Source organism: Cheilinus undulatus, linkage group 1 (genome assembly GCF_018320785.1).
Source record: "Cheilinus undulatus linkage group 1, ASM1832078v1, whole genome shotgun sequence".
NCBI classification, from domain to species: domain Eukaryota; kingdom Metazoa; phylum Chordata; class Actinopteri; order Labriformes; family Labridae; genus Cheilinus; species Cheilinus undulatus.
This window is the reverse complement of record NC_054865.1, coordinates 41,642,371-41,656,515: the sequence shown is the minus strand read 5'-3', so window position 1 is coordinate 41,656,515 and position 14,145 is coordinate 41,642,371. Positions and strand designations below refer to the sequence as shown.

Below are 14,145 nucleotides of genomic sequence, written 5' to 3'. Positions count from 1 at the left end.
GAAAGTTTTATGTTTTTTCATTTATTTTCTATATAAAAAGCTGTTGAAACCGATATACCTGGTGAACTTTGCAAAACTGCATTTTGATTAATAAATTAAGTAGATTTTAGTAACACCGTCAGCTCTCGATCCATACCTGAAGCTCTCCCAGCACATTCCCCATGTAAGAAATATCACTTCTTAACCTTTTAAATCCTTAAAGACTTAAAAATTTAATGAGTTGTGGGTGGAAGAGAAGACAGCGCTCAACTTATATCTTTTAGCTGACTTCACTTAATGGAGCTATTATTTGAATCTGTCCTCACTTGCTCGCGTCTGTTTTTATGTCCTCATTTTGCACTTGTTTATATACCTTCGCAGAAAGCTTTCTGCTTAGAGGTAAGTGCAGTATAAATAACATTTACTTGTATTTTAGTGCAATCTATCCGGTTTCTCCTCAATGGCCCATTTTCTAGACACTTTAAAGCTTTTTCTGAACCTTTTGGCAGGCTAAAGGAACTTTTCATATTTATCCTAGGTAGAGGTGTGTTTTCTGTTACCAGTAAATGGTGTAAATTTATTTTTTGTCACTATAAACAAATAGCAGCTGATAACCATAACATATTTGACATATCTTAAAGAGAAAAGGAGCCTGCATGGGCCCACTACAAAGCAAAAGACATGCATTAAGGCCTTTTAGAAAAGATGGAATAACAGAATGAATTTGACTTATGCCATTGAAGTTGGTTTCAGCGAAGTTGACTTTTTAGATATAAAATAAGGAAAATTGCCACTCAAACATCTTAATTTTAAACAATGAAGCTTTGTACAAGTTCAAGCAGCAGACTCCATTCATCCATCTGCAATCACTCACTCATATGTCTCCCTTTTCTCGCTCTGTTGATCAGCTGGTACAGGCATCTACTCACAATCTGAGCCATTCCCGTTCTACCACGTCCTCTCTCAACCCAATCACCCTGCTGCTGTCATATTTTAAAATCTGTTCTCCTCTCCTCTGCAGTCAGTCGTTTCATTGTGACCACTGCAACCCTCCTCCACCCCAGCCACCTCCATTACATCTCATCGGTGTCTCGGTGCAGCTCCTCTGTGCAGCCTGCATCCCTTCATTGCTACTTCCAAGCCATCTGATCAGTGTCTGGGTCAAGCTCCTCAGAGTTCCATTCCTCATCCTCTCCTCCTCTTCCATCACCGCCATCAGTGTCTAGACTCCACATGGAGGTATGCTGTCAGCCCCACTACCCCTTCAAGTTCACTAAAACATCACGATGGAGTCTTAAAGTCACCAAAGACGTTTCATAATCACAAACAATCCCAAATTTTAAATTAAAAAATAATTCATTGTTTAACTGGTATTAAGTCTATCCTGATTGAAATAACATGTATTTCAACATGAAAATCTGTTTTTGATTAATTTTTCAATGTATTCCTTACTTTTTAGACAGTTCTCTACATGGTTTGCAAAGTTTTGTGGATCCTCCAAGCAAAGACCTGCTATCTTCTGTTGAGCTCTGTTAAAATGTTGAGACAAACTTAAAACGTTGCACCATCATGATTCAAACAGGTAGGTTTTTAATGTGTCTATTAGCTTTACTTAAACATTACACATCTTTGGGAAAAGTACAAGTGGGATACTTCCCCATAAATCTGGTAAGTACAGAGCAGCTGGGCTCAGCTGACATAAAAACAAGACAATGTCACTGTACTCTCTATATAAAAACATCACACCTTACTCAGCCTCTCCTTGAATGTTACAATAACCATCTATAAGCACTGAATACAAATGCAGTTAATATAACCCAGCAGATGGCTTGGTTTTATAAATAACAATAAAATGTTCTGGCAGTAAAAGATTAAGTCCGACACAGAAAATTAAGACATGAGTCCCAATTAGAGAGAGATAACAGAAGAAATGCTCTTTTTCAATTAAAGTTTGCCAACAAAATAGACAAAAGGGGATGAAAATCAAGACTGAAACAAAAAAAAATTAACTGAACTTGAAGGTTTACAAGTCTTATCATTGCACAGGCAAACATATCCTTGATAAGCCCACCACTGGACATTGTTCTGCCATTATTCTTGAAACAATAGTGAGACATAAACATTTATATATTCATTTACATCAACATTCAGCTGCCACACACTGTCCGTCTACAGGGCTTCACCATTAACATTAGCTCTTTACATGTTTTGAACAAATACATTTAAACACAGTGCCTCAGTTTATACAGGATGTGGCACTGAAAAGCTTTACCACAACATCAAAATATGATCTGGGACTAAATCATAAAAGCCCAATAGTTAGAGTTTAAAATCAGTTTTAGGGCAGCTAATTGTTTTAAAGAGTACAACGATCAAAAAGGTGCAACCCTGTACTAACATTAATTTGTCAGACTTCATACATCTGAGTTAAATTTAGACAGAAAACTGATTATATAATGTACAATGTATGTTTTATACACACTAACCCATGATATATAATTCCTAGGTAAACTACTGACTTTTAAGACTTCTTGGATGCTGAACATTTGTGCTTAAAATCAGCTTTAATTTGCCCAGGAAGCTACCCAGAATGCTTTTGTGTGTCTAAAGTTATTAATAAAACAGCCAATAGAAGTCCAGTTAAATCAACAGATTAATGAAAACAAGTGACATTTACCTATATATAGCTTTAAAAAAATCTGTCACCCCTTATGACTTTGCAGCTAATCATGCTTAACACAGATCCTTCATTAGAGTAAAAGTGCATCAGTCAATAAAAATATAAAGCGTATCATCTACGTCAGCTCTATGTAAAGTGTCATGAGATAAACTTGGTGCTATTTAAATACTAACCGATTGAAATCAGATCTTAAGAGTTACATTAGGAATAGGGGTTAGGCAATGCAGAAATATAGCTGCTGTACATTTAACACAAAAATATGTTCAAACATCACTCTTCTTTATATATATATATATATATATACATATATATTTATAAGTATATACAGTATATACAGACGAAGATGATTATGGCAAAAGTCACTTAAGAGCACCACCTTCACAAAGCGCTGAAGGATGAAACTACCTTCAGTTTTGTCCGTTTATAAAACAGGACACAGAAAGAGGCGGTGCCATTTGAAAAATAAGATGCTGTCACTAAGCAACATTCAAAGACATTTAAAAGAGACAAAATATTAAAGGTCAAAACAACGAGAAGAGGCCAAAATCAACATGTTCAACATGAAAGTCTTGCTTTAGTTTTGTGATCTCTGCTCTAGTCTATGAACACTCCCTATACAGTCAGACTGAGTCAGCTGTTAAGTGAAGTAGCTAAATATCACTGAAGTGACTCTTTAAACTCCTCAGCATTGTTGTTTGTTTGAAGGGTTTAGTTATGATCATGATATGGTGAAATTTTTATTTATCTGCCTGTATTTCCTTGTGGGCACATGAAAAACTCATTTAATTTTCTCAGGACATTCTTGTTCATCCCCTTATTAGAGTGTGACCCCTAAATTATCTGTACACACTACATCTGCATGATGTGGCACCTTAACATCTACAGAACAAGGTGCTACATGCTGTGACAAGAGACAAATACATTTAGATATAAATACAATATAAATATAAAAATCATATATATGAAACGGCAGAAGGGATTGGAATCAAGACTCCTGTTTCCTCTCTCAAAACAATAAGAGATGTAAGTCTTTGTAAATTTAGGGAGACAAGCGTATAAACATACTGTTTCTTTAAAACAGAAGAGAGATGAGGGGTGTTTTCAATAAACACACATTCAGACACACTCAAAAATTCTGGACACGACTTAAATCTACTCCCCAAGCTTTACCAGGTAGGCATCATATCTGGGAACCAGACGCGCCCCAAATGCTTTGACACCTCCCAGTGGATGTCGTCCAGCCCATAGCGGTGATCTGGAACCAGCACCTCCTCCATGATGGATAGCTGTGTCAGTCTGTCGCCGCACATCTTCACAAACTCCACAAAAGCGCTGCAGGACACCTCGCACTCTCCCAATCCGATGGCTGACAGCTCCGTGCAGCGCTGGGCGATGCGAATCAGCTCCTCGTCAAGCGGCCGCAGCCCGTTGGCACACACCACCAGCTCCACGAGACGCGGGCAGGTGAGCCCCACGCGGCCCAGCACGTCTTTGCTGACGGAGCGTCCGAAGTACAGATGTGTGACAGGGATCTCATCGCGGAAGAAAGGGCCAAACTCGTCCTCGTAGAGGAAGAAGTACATGACCAGGTTGAATTTAGGGGAGTGTCGCACCATGGCGTCCCAGCTGCTCTTCTTGATGCTGTGGAACTGTTGGCCTGGATTCTCGCTGATCACATCGATGCGAAGGTGCTCAAGGTGGACATGCTTCTCTGAGGAGAGGGCGATAAGAAGTTCATCACTAAGCAAATGGTAGTTCAGGGCCAGTTCTCGGAGGCCGTGACACTGATCAGCCACACACAGGATGCCTGAGAAAGGAAGGAAAGTAAATTAAAGGAGACTGTAGGTCTGCACAGCCTGTTCAAGGCTGAGCACAGAAATACAACAGGCACTGTTGTTTTTAAAATGTCCTTTTTTTCTTCCTGCGCTTATTAGACTTACTGTTGCCTTTTTAACCATAACATTTAAGATGTGTAAAGTCAGTGTAGCTCCACTATTCAGAGAAACACCCTATTATTAATAATGCACACTCCCATTAACATTAGTCTTCAAAGTCTTTATGACCCATTTACCTTTTTGACTGCCTAAAATTTGCTACTTTAATCCTTTTCTACTGTTCCCCCCTCCCTGTTCAGGTCTAACTGCTACAAATATCACAGTGGTGACAACTGTTTCAGATATGAACTGTTTCAGGCAGCCCCACCACCTCCTAACCAGGGAATACCAAGATTAATCTGATAATCACTATTAATTATGATCTCCTTTCAGCCACAGTGATGCAAAGTAAGTCCTCCACCATTGCACCTTACTGTCTCATATCACTATAAAATACTCACAGAAGGCTCAGTGTCATCTACATCTTGTGATATCAAACATTTACCTTTTAACCCCTCTCTTCTTTCCTTCTCAATCCGTAACAAGCTCCTCTTTCCATAGTTAAGTTAATATTCTAATCTTTGATCCACATATTAAAGACAGGTCTGAATCCAAACAGGAAATCAATTACCTTCAGTTTAAGACAGTAAAAAAAATCACATTTAAAAATTCAAAAATAGAGGAATTTTAAAATGTGACAAGAAGAATGTGATTCATTGCGATTAAGAACAGAAAATCTGAGATTAATCACAATTGATATTTCTAATAACTGGGCATCAAATTAGCCCAGTTGGTAGAGCAGATGTCCATATATAGAGGCTAGTGTCCACTCTTCTCTCACTCTTTCCATATTTCCCATCTCTCTTCAGCTGTCCTATCAAAATAAAAGGCTACCCCCCCCCCCAAAAAAAAATCTCCTAATAACTGTCATTCCTTCTGCTTGTCTCTACCTGCAGGTGAAACATGAGGGCAGCTGCTCATCTTCAGCAGCTTGAGGGTGTCACTGTTATTGGCCACCAGGACTTTGAGGGAGGGGTCATCGACAGGGGTGTCATCAATCTTCAGGGAAGACAGGGATTTGGAGTTGACAAACACCACCGTTAGGGCTGAGATGAAGTGAGACTGTTGAAGAAAGTCAAGGAGAGACACATTAAGTCCTCTGTTTTCTTTTGTATACATGGTGGATCTAAAAGATGGTTTTACTGACGTATAAAGCTATCTGAAGGTTTTCTTTACAGCTCTACTTCACATTTGTATCAGCTCTCTCTGCAGTTAGCAGGTCTCCCTTGACTGTATATGCATCTTACTTCTAACCCCATGGGTGACTGTACAACCAATAAGATTTAGGTTGGAGTACAGTTCATTGATCAGCTCATCAACCAACACCCAAGTGGAAGGTGTCAGCCCTAGTTGGTGCAATATTTTTAGCTTGTATGTAAAGTTCTTACATTTGTGGACTGTGAAGAGTGTATTTTCAGACCAGTTGCATTTTCTACATTAGCCTTTAAAAAAACTCTACATGCTTTACCTGCAGATAGATATGACAAATAGATTAATCTTGTTGACACTTACCTTGGGTAGCTCCATGAAGCTGGGCCTGGCTGTTGAGATGAGCCCTAATGTTTTCAAAGAACAGTTGACAAGCTGAGAGAGGATGTCGCACGCTGCCTCTGCAGACTCTCTGCTGCTGTCCACCTAAAGAGCACAGAGAACAAAGCATTAAGTATTCACTTCACTATACACTTAACCTTTCTAACCACAGACCCCGTGCATACCTTAAAGCTGACATACTGCAGGTGATTGGCATGCCTCTTGATGATCTGTTTTATGAGGTCTGGGTGTGTGGCCTTCAGGTATGAGCTGGCTGGCTGGTTGAGCTCAAACTCAAAACAACGCCACAGCTCTGGCATGTGAAAGGCCTGGTTCCAGCCACGGCATACCTGTGGTAAAGACAGATAATTCTAAATTAGATTCGAGTTACTTGTACTTTTCAGCAATGACTACGAACCTTACTTGAGATGAACGATGTATCCTTTTCCAGCAATGTCCGTATGTGCAATATTCACATCTCAGAACATAGAGGTTTTTTTTCATGTGGCACCTCATCATGCTGCCACTTCTTAATGTTTGGCAGAAACCAAAAGCGCTAATTTTCTTGTTGTTTTTTTTTGGGACATTATCTGTCATTGTTCTGGGTTGCTGCCATGAACAAACATTTGCTAAAAAAAGCCTTTTTTCTGCTCATGTTATAAGGATACTCAAATCTCGAGAAATATTCCTGTATGGTATATTTAGAAAAGATAAAAATGGTGCGATTAAAAAATGACTGATTAAAAGTTAACTATGATAGTTGTGAGATTAAATATGTTTAAAATGTCTCTGACAGCCCTAGTTAAAAATTATTGATTCTATATTAGTTCTATGAATGGTGGTATGAAAATGCAAAGATGATCTGAGCCATATAGTTAACCAAAAGACAGATTAATGTCTAACTTGCACATATATGTTGGCAACCCTTGCTCTTCGCCAGTTCCACACACTTTCTCAAAGCTGCAAACATATTTGTGCAATTAAGATAAGAAAACTATAAATTGCCCATCTGAGAAGCACCTGGCTGCAGATATCATCAGACATTGTCACATCAGTGTCCTGCTATCTATTTTTCATTGAAGGGTCTTTTCATGAAAAACTGAACTCCATAAGGTGAAAATAATCAATAATAAACTAACATTTCATTTGGACGAATGAATGAAAGCAGATGGATTCACCCATTTACGTGTTTCTCACTGATGAATCCATCTTGCAAAGCTACCATCTAAACAGACTGGGCCCTGTAAGAAAGTGACAGGACCAACCAGGAGTAAGATTGTAAAGATGTGACGGAACCTTTATCCAATCATCCTTCGAGTTTATTTTCAAAGGCTCTGCCTTTTCCCAAACACAGTCTATGAGTGGTTTTCAAGATGGATGTGTGAAACAAATCCAATTATGAATTTCATAAACTGATAGAGAAAACCTGTCTTAAAAGTACGGACCAATTCCAGGAACCCAAAGCAGCATGATCCACTTTTAAAAAGTCTTTTCTCTCTCAAAATGGAAAATGTATCCACAACAATCAGACATTGGCTTACTGTATAGTACATACATCTTATGGAGTTCAGTTTTAGTGAAAAGACACCTCAAGTTTAAAAAAAAATAGTAGGTAACTCACATGCATTTATAAATAATCAGGTGTCCATGCATTTATGGATGTCTGATGTCTGCAACAAGGCTCTCTTGCATTATTGGGCCTCTTTTTCAATTATTGTGCTACTGGTATCATTTGATTTTAATTCTATATATATATATACTACTTAAAATGAAATAAAATGGCATTATCTTGTGGTCAAAAAGCATATCAGTTTAGTGGTTCTTATTGTAAACAATCCTTAAGTGAACATTAGCTTTGGCATCTTTTTTGTTTTAGGATCATTTCATTCAAAAGTGCACTAATCAATTTCCAAATGAAGTCAGGAGAAACATATGAGGTTATTTTAACACAAAATAAATTATATTGATATAAACAAATTTTTTTACTCATTATTTTACTTGAAAATAAAATCAATATATCTACAAAAAAATCTATATATTGCCCACCCCTCCCTCCTAGTTAAAAAACATAAGACTCACTAAATCTTATAAAGTTATTAAATTTTATTCAATTTAGCAATTCTTTTCCATTAGCAAAAATGTGAGTTACTTATAATAAGCTTAGCTTAGAAAAAGTGACTCACATGTGAGAGATAAAAGTATTGATCTACCCGAGGGCAGTGGCCTTAAAAGACTTGAGTGGAAAAACACACCAGGTATGAGTGTTTGTTTATTCATCTCCCCCACACTGTCTATTAATAACTGCCCTCTTGAATTAAAGCCTGCCTCATTATTTCAAGCAGACCCATTGTCTATTTGATTTTTAATTAAGTACAAATATATAAAGGCCTGCGTCAAGGCTGGCAGAGGCTATAAACAACATCTCACTGACCACTGAGGATGAGGTTAAAAAAAAAAAAAAAAGACAAGGTCACCTGAGAAGCGTAAGCCCTATCTAGAAGAGGCAGGTACTGAAAGATGTGGAGCAGAATCTCCTGAGGCAAACACTCCCAGTGGGCTCCCTCCCCTTCAGATTCTTTCTCCCTCCTCTGCTTGCGGGAACGTTTAAGAGTCTCCTGAGACCCTCCGCTGGTGCCACCTCCGTCCTCTTGCTTATTGCCTTTCAGTGCACGCTTCATCCTGGGTAAACAAAATCCAGATGGTAGGGCTGAGTTAACTTAATGTGAGAAGGAACTCTTCATTAGCAGTATTACTTATGCAGAGATTCTTCGTCAACAGACCTGACATGCTTAGCAAACCGAATGTTATCTCATTTATCCTGTTAGTATGTTTGCAGAGCGAGTCTGCTAGGTTGATGCATATTGAATACATATTTGTGAACATAAACAAATTTGTTGCACAATAACTGGTGTTGTGATCAGGTAGGCTGCCAGTATTTTGTTTATTAGCCCATTAAATGTTTAAAATATAATCCTTGCATCAATCCATCGTCTTTACCACTTATCCTGTTAAGGGTTGCGGGAGCTGAAGCTGATCCCAGCTGTTACTGGGCATGAGGTGGGGTACAGCCTTGACTGATCACCAGTCGATAACAGGGCTGACATTTAGAGATAAAAATCAGTCAGACCCATTAACACTCACACCTATGGGCATTTCAGAGTCACCAGTTAACCAGGAAGCAGAGTATCAAGAAAGAACCCATACAGGTACAGAAAGGACATACAAACTCCAGAAAAATGTCCCTTTCTGACAGAGAGGCAACACTAAGCACTGCACCACCTGTTGATAATATAATAAAAAATGAAATAGATAACAATACTAAATGGACCACAACTGCAAATCATCATATTTTGACACTCATAATGATATTTGCCATTCTTATTTATTGAATAAATCAATGAGACTCATCAGGAGCTCATTATGATTTTTAATTAACTTAAAAGTAATCAGATTACAGGCTGATGTAGGTCTGTTGGTCCAGCTTAAAACTCCACTAACTTATTTGTTAATACCAATATTTACAGCTGATATAGGCATACTTTTACAGCCAAAATATTAGTTTTAACTATCAGCAAAAATGTTTACATCTTTACATTGTGTCAGATATACTGTGCATCCCTAATTATTCTGAATGTGTGATTTATTGATTTAAGTACTTTCTTAGTTTTTGTTAACACTGTCAGAAAGACTGCAATTCTGGGGCGCTCATGTGGCCAGGTGCCCCTGTGTGTGTACCCCGGGATCAGGTCTTGCCTGTGACTCCTTTCCTACATGTGTCTCCCCTGCTCTCTCATCACTGTTTCTGATTCTATCCACCATCCTTGTCAACAAATAAAGGCATAAAAGCCAAAAATATATCTTAAAAATATAACAATTGCAATTCTACCCCCATTCAGGTTGTGATTAGTATGTGATTAGTAATTCAGTTTGTATTACAAATACACCACTGCAAACTTCTCAAAAACATAAAACTATTTTCTAAAATACTGTTTTAGATTCATAATAAGGGGGCTGGTGAGTGCTTACATTAATGAAATTTCAATCAATTTAGCTCAATACTTAGGAGACAGCTAAATATATTTGTCTTGTCTAGGAGACAGCACTGATATGCAGAAAAGGAAGAGAAAGATTTGTCTACCAGTTTTTGATCACTTTTTGAACCGTTATTGGGCACATGAACGACACAGATATGTCTGTGTATTCACCTGTGCATGACTGCTATCGATAGTCAATAATTGACAGTAGTGTTTGTGTACACATACAGGATGTGATTCACGGTGAGTCCACTGGCTCTGCCTCAGAATGAAAACATTGTTTGAGATGGACACGCCTCCCTTTGACTCACCGTCTGATCAATCTGATGCAAAATTCACAACCTTAACGAAATCTTATACTCGTTATATACACCTTGTAGATGCCCCTTACTCACGCAAATGTGTTGTCTTGTTGTTTCACAAAAACATGGATGGTTTAGTTGATAACACAGCCTAGTCAACCGACCCATCAGACGTGTTAGCTCGGCCGAACCGAGCCTGCTCCGTATGCTAATTAGCTAGCTAGCATATAAGTTGTAGTTGGTTTCCGTTGACGGAGAGTTACCGCTGAGTAAAAGTGTAGCAAACACACAGGCTTAGTTCTAAGCTGTTATCGACCTCGTCCTCCTCTTACCTGGCTTTCACCTCCATCTGTCGGTTGTTTATCAGGAAAGGCGATCAATCAGCGTCAACCGGGACCGACACAAGAAAACTGCGTTCGAGCTGGCCGACCGATCAAACACATTGGACCATAGGACAGCACGATGTGTCGGGAAGTTAGCGACCGCCGACTACGAGTTAAGAAAGCAAGTTTTTAACGAGTGTTTTTTGTATTCCGAGAGCCTGACCTAGTTTCGATTCACAACTCAGCTTCAGTAGTTTGCCTGTCAGCTAAAGATGGCGTTTGTGTTGCTGCGTCGAGCAGATTCCGAGGCGCTGTCCGGCCTGAAGTTACTACGGACTATCAGCAGGGGGAGCTGATTCCCTATTTGATAGAATGTAAGTTAAGTCAGGATAATAATATTGATCAAAATGCAGTTAGAAAAGGGATAGTCATTCTTCAAAAGTTTTTAGATCACATGTAGTACTCGATATTACGTATTTATACAGAAAGAGAAATGCCTTTTAAGAATAACAGCAGTTTAATGGTTAAATTTACAACCCCAATTCCAAAAAAGTTGGGCCACTGTGTAGAATGCGAATGGAAACAGAACGCATTGATTTTTAAATCTCATAAACCCGTATGTTATTCAACAACATACCAGATATTGAAACTGGGGGATTTTACAGTTTCAGTAGCTCATTTTAAATTTATTGGAGCAAAAGGTCTCAAAAAGTAGGGACAGTGCAATCAAAAGGCTGGAAGACTAACCAGTACTAGGAAAGTAACAACTGGAGAAACATTTTGCAACTAATCTGGTCAGGTGGCATTGGGTCAATAACATGTCCAGGTATAAAAGAAGCATTTTAGAGAGGCAAAGTCTCTCAAAAGTAAAGATAGGCAGAGGTTCACCAATCTGTGATAAAAGTATATCTAAAATTGTAGACAATTTTCTGAAAAATGTTCCTCAGTATAAAATTGTGGAGACTTTGAATATTCCACCATCTACAGTGCATAATGTCTTCAAAAGATTCAGAGAATCTGGTAAAATCTCTGTGCACAAAGGACAAGGCCAAAGGTCAACAATAGGTGCTCATGAGCTCAGGGCCCTCAGGCAGAACTGCATTACGAACAGGCCTGGTCTTGCACTGGAAATCACTGCATGGGCTCAGACTGCATGGTTCCCAAATTCAAGTTTTGGATGCAAGTCATTTGTTTTGGAAACCAAGGACACTGATTCCCATGGACTAAAGAGGAGAGAGACCATCCAGCTTGTTATCAGTGCACAGTTAAAAAGCCTGCATTTCTGATGGTATGGGTTATATTGACTGCTTGCATATCTGGAAAGGCACTATCAATACTGAAAAGTATACAGAGGTTTTAGAGCAACATTTGCTTCCATCCAGACAATGTCTCTTTCAGTAAAGCCCTTGTATATTGCTTGCCTGCTGTCCAGACCTCTCACCAACAGATAACATTTGGCAAATCATAAAACAAAAAATTCCTGTCCCTTCTTTTTTGAGATGTGTTGCTGCCATCAACTTCAAACTGGACTTATATTTTTTTCATGAAACTGTAAAATATCCCAGTTTCAACATCTGATATGTTCTTTATGTTCTATTTTGAATAAGATATTGATTTATGAGATTTGAAAATCATTTTTGGAATTGTGGTTGTATAAGAAAAGCACCATAGTTGATACAACATAACCAATACTACACCAGTACTTGTTGCTGTTGTTGTAATGTCCCTTACAAGTTTGTATTTGGTTTAAATTCTTCTACATGAATTCATAGCAGACGTGTATATTTTTCTTACAGTTAAATGCATACATTTTACATAACCATGCTAAGTTTCTGCTGGACTTTTTCCTCTTTCTTCTTTAATAAAGGTATTTGATACAGCATGTATGCCTGCGAGAAACAATTATAAAGGTCCAGGCTGATTTTGTATGTTATCCAGCATAAATACATGTAGAATGCTAAGACAAGCAGTTTTCTGTGATGACAGGTCTGTAAAAAAAATTAGGGCATCATTATCAAGGAATATTGTTTCTTGAAATAGTGGGTTTCTTTTAGCTTTTCAGAACAGTGTCAAGACGAAAAGGTCAAAGCCATAACTCCAGCACACGGGGGGAGACAGTTTTGAAAGCTGGGACTTATCTGACCACATGCTGTTCTTGAGATAGCCGAGGTTTTCAAATCCTCTCAAATTCCAATTATAAAGACAAGTTTGAACATTACGTGGAGAGAGATGTCAAACATTTTGAACCATTTGCTCAGACAGCTTGTTATAGCTTCTGAATGTAAAAATTTATCAGCTTTCATGTCAACTGTCTTAACTGGATGTTTCACATAACAAATTGTCACAATGAGTCTGATGCAGCAGTTTACTTTTTAAATTTATTATCACTCTAAGGAAAAGATTTTAATCACACTTTTTGTAACTGTCAAAGCCTGAGTAGTAGATGTGATAATGGATGTGGTAAAGATGTGGCTTTAAAAGAGATAGAGGGAAAAGGAACAGGGTTGGAGAATTTTTCTAAACAGCATGATTTATGTAAGCTATTTCATTACACATTTTGACATAGTTTTAAAAGCACTTCATATTAAGTTATTTTCATTGCGTCCACCTGTAGTTAGGGACACCAGTTTTAAACATTCAAAGGTTTACTGCCATCTTGTGGTTAAAAATGGTCTTACCTTTTCAACAAACAAAACCCACTTCAGCTGTTGTTTGCATCATATTAAAGCTGTAAAATGAAAAATGTATAATGACTGCTAATATTCAACATTTACTAGATTAAAATTTGAATTAAATAAAATTTAATTGAGCTAGTACATTTTATTAGTGTGTTTGGAACACGGTCCTGGAGGGGGGAAACGACACTGTTCTCCTAAATATTAATTTTACCACCAGCAGAAAACTAAAATGTATGCTACAGTAGGTTAGCCGGATGTTTGCTAGCTCAAGACCTCTGCTAGCCAAATTCAAAATAATAGCTAGGAGAAATAGTAAGTTTATTGACTATTACACAAATAAAATGATATATACTTATTCATTTCCCTGATTATAATATGCATATTTAATTTTTATAAACTTGAGTCTGATTTTGGATGTAAAAAGTTTACAAAGTTCTGTGAGATGGCCAGAGGCTCATGGCTAACCCTACCTTCCGCCTAGATGGTGACCTCAAGCGAGGTGACATGTAATCATACTTCGGCCTCAATTTTGGGCCAAAACATGCCAAAAGAATCTGCACAGTACTGTATGTCAAATGGATATGCTAACAGTAAGGACAGTGCAAAATCATGCTTTTAATATATGAATGTATTCAGTAGTTTCTTTAATAAGTGGGTAACTGCCCCAGTTATATAACATAAGAGC

The 14,145-nt window shown here is 38.0% G+C and overlaps 1 protein-coding gene across 1 annotated transcript; it reads right to left on the bottom strand.

Annotated features, from left to right (window-relative positions):
* Positions 1-1,552: 1,552 nt before the first annotated feature.
* LOC121510196 (F-box/LRR-repeat protein 3-like) lies at positions 1,553-11,097 on the bottom strand. Its single transcript, XM_041788150.1, has 6 exons — positions 10,792-11,097; positions 8,598-8,802; positions 6,309-6,473; positions 6,106-6,228; positions 5,484-5,655; positions 1,553-4,466 (listed from the first exon to the last, which is right to left on the bottom strand). Exons 1-6 carry the CDS (start codon positions 10,806-10,808, stop codon positions 3,826-3,828), a joined length of 1,323 nt encoding a protein of 440 aa, XP_041644084.1. The 5' UTR covers positions 10,809-11,097; the 3' UTR covers positions 1,553-3,825.
* Between the last annotated feature and the right edge of the window lie 3,048 nt (positions 11,098-14,145).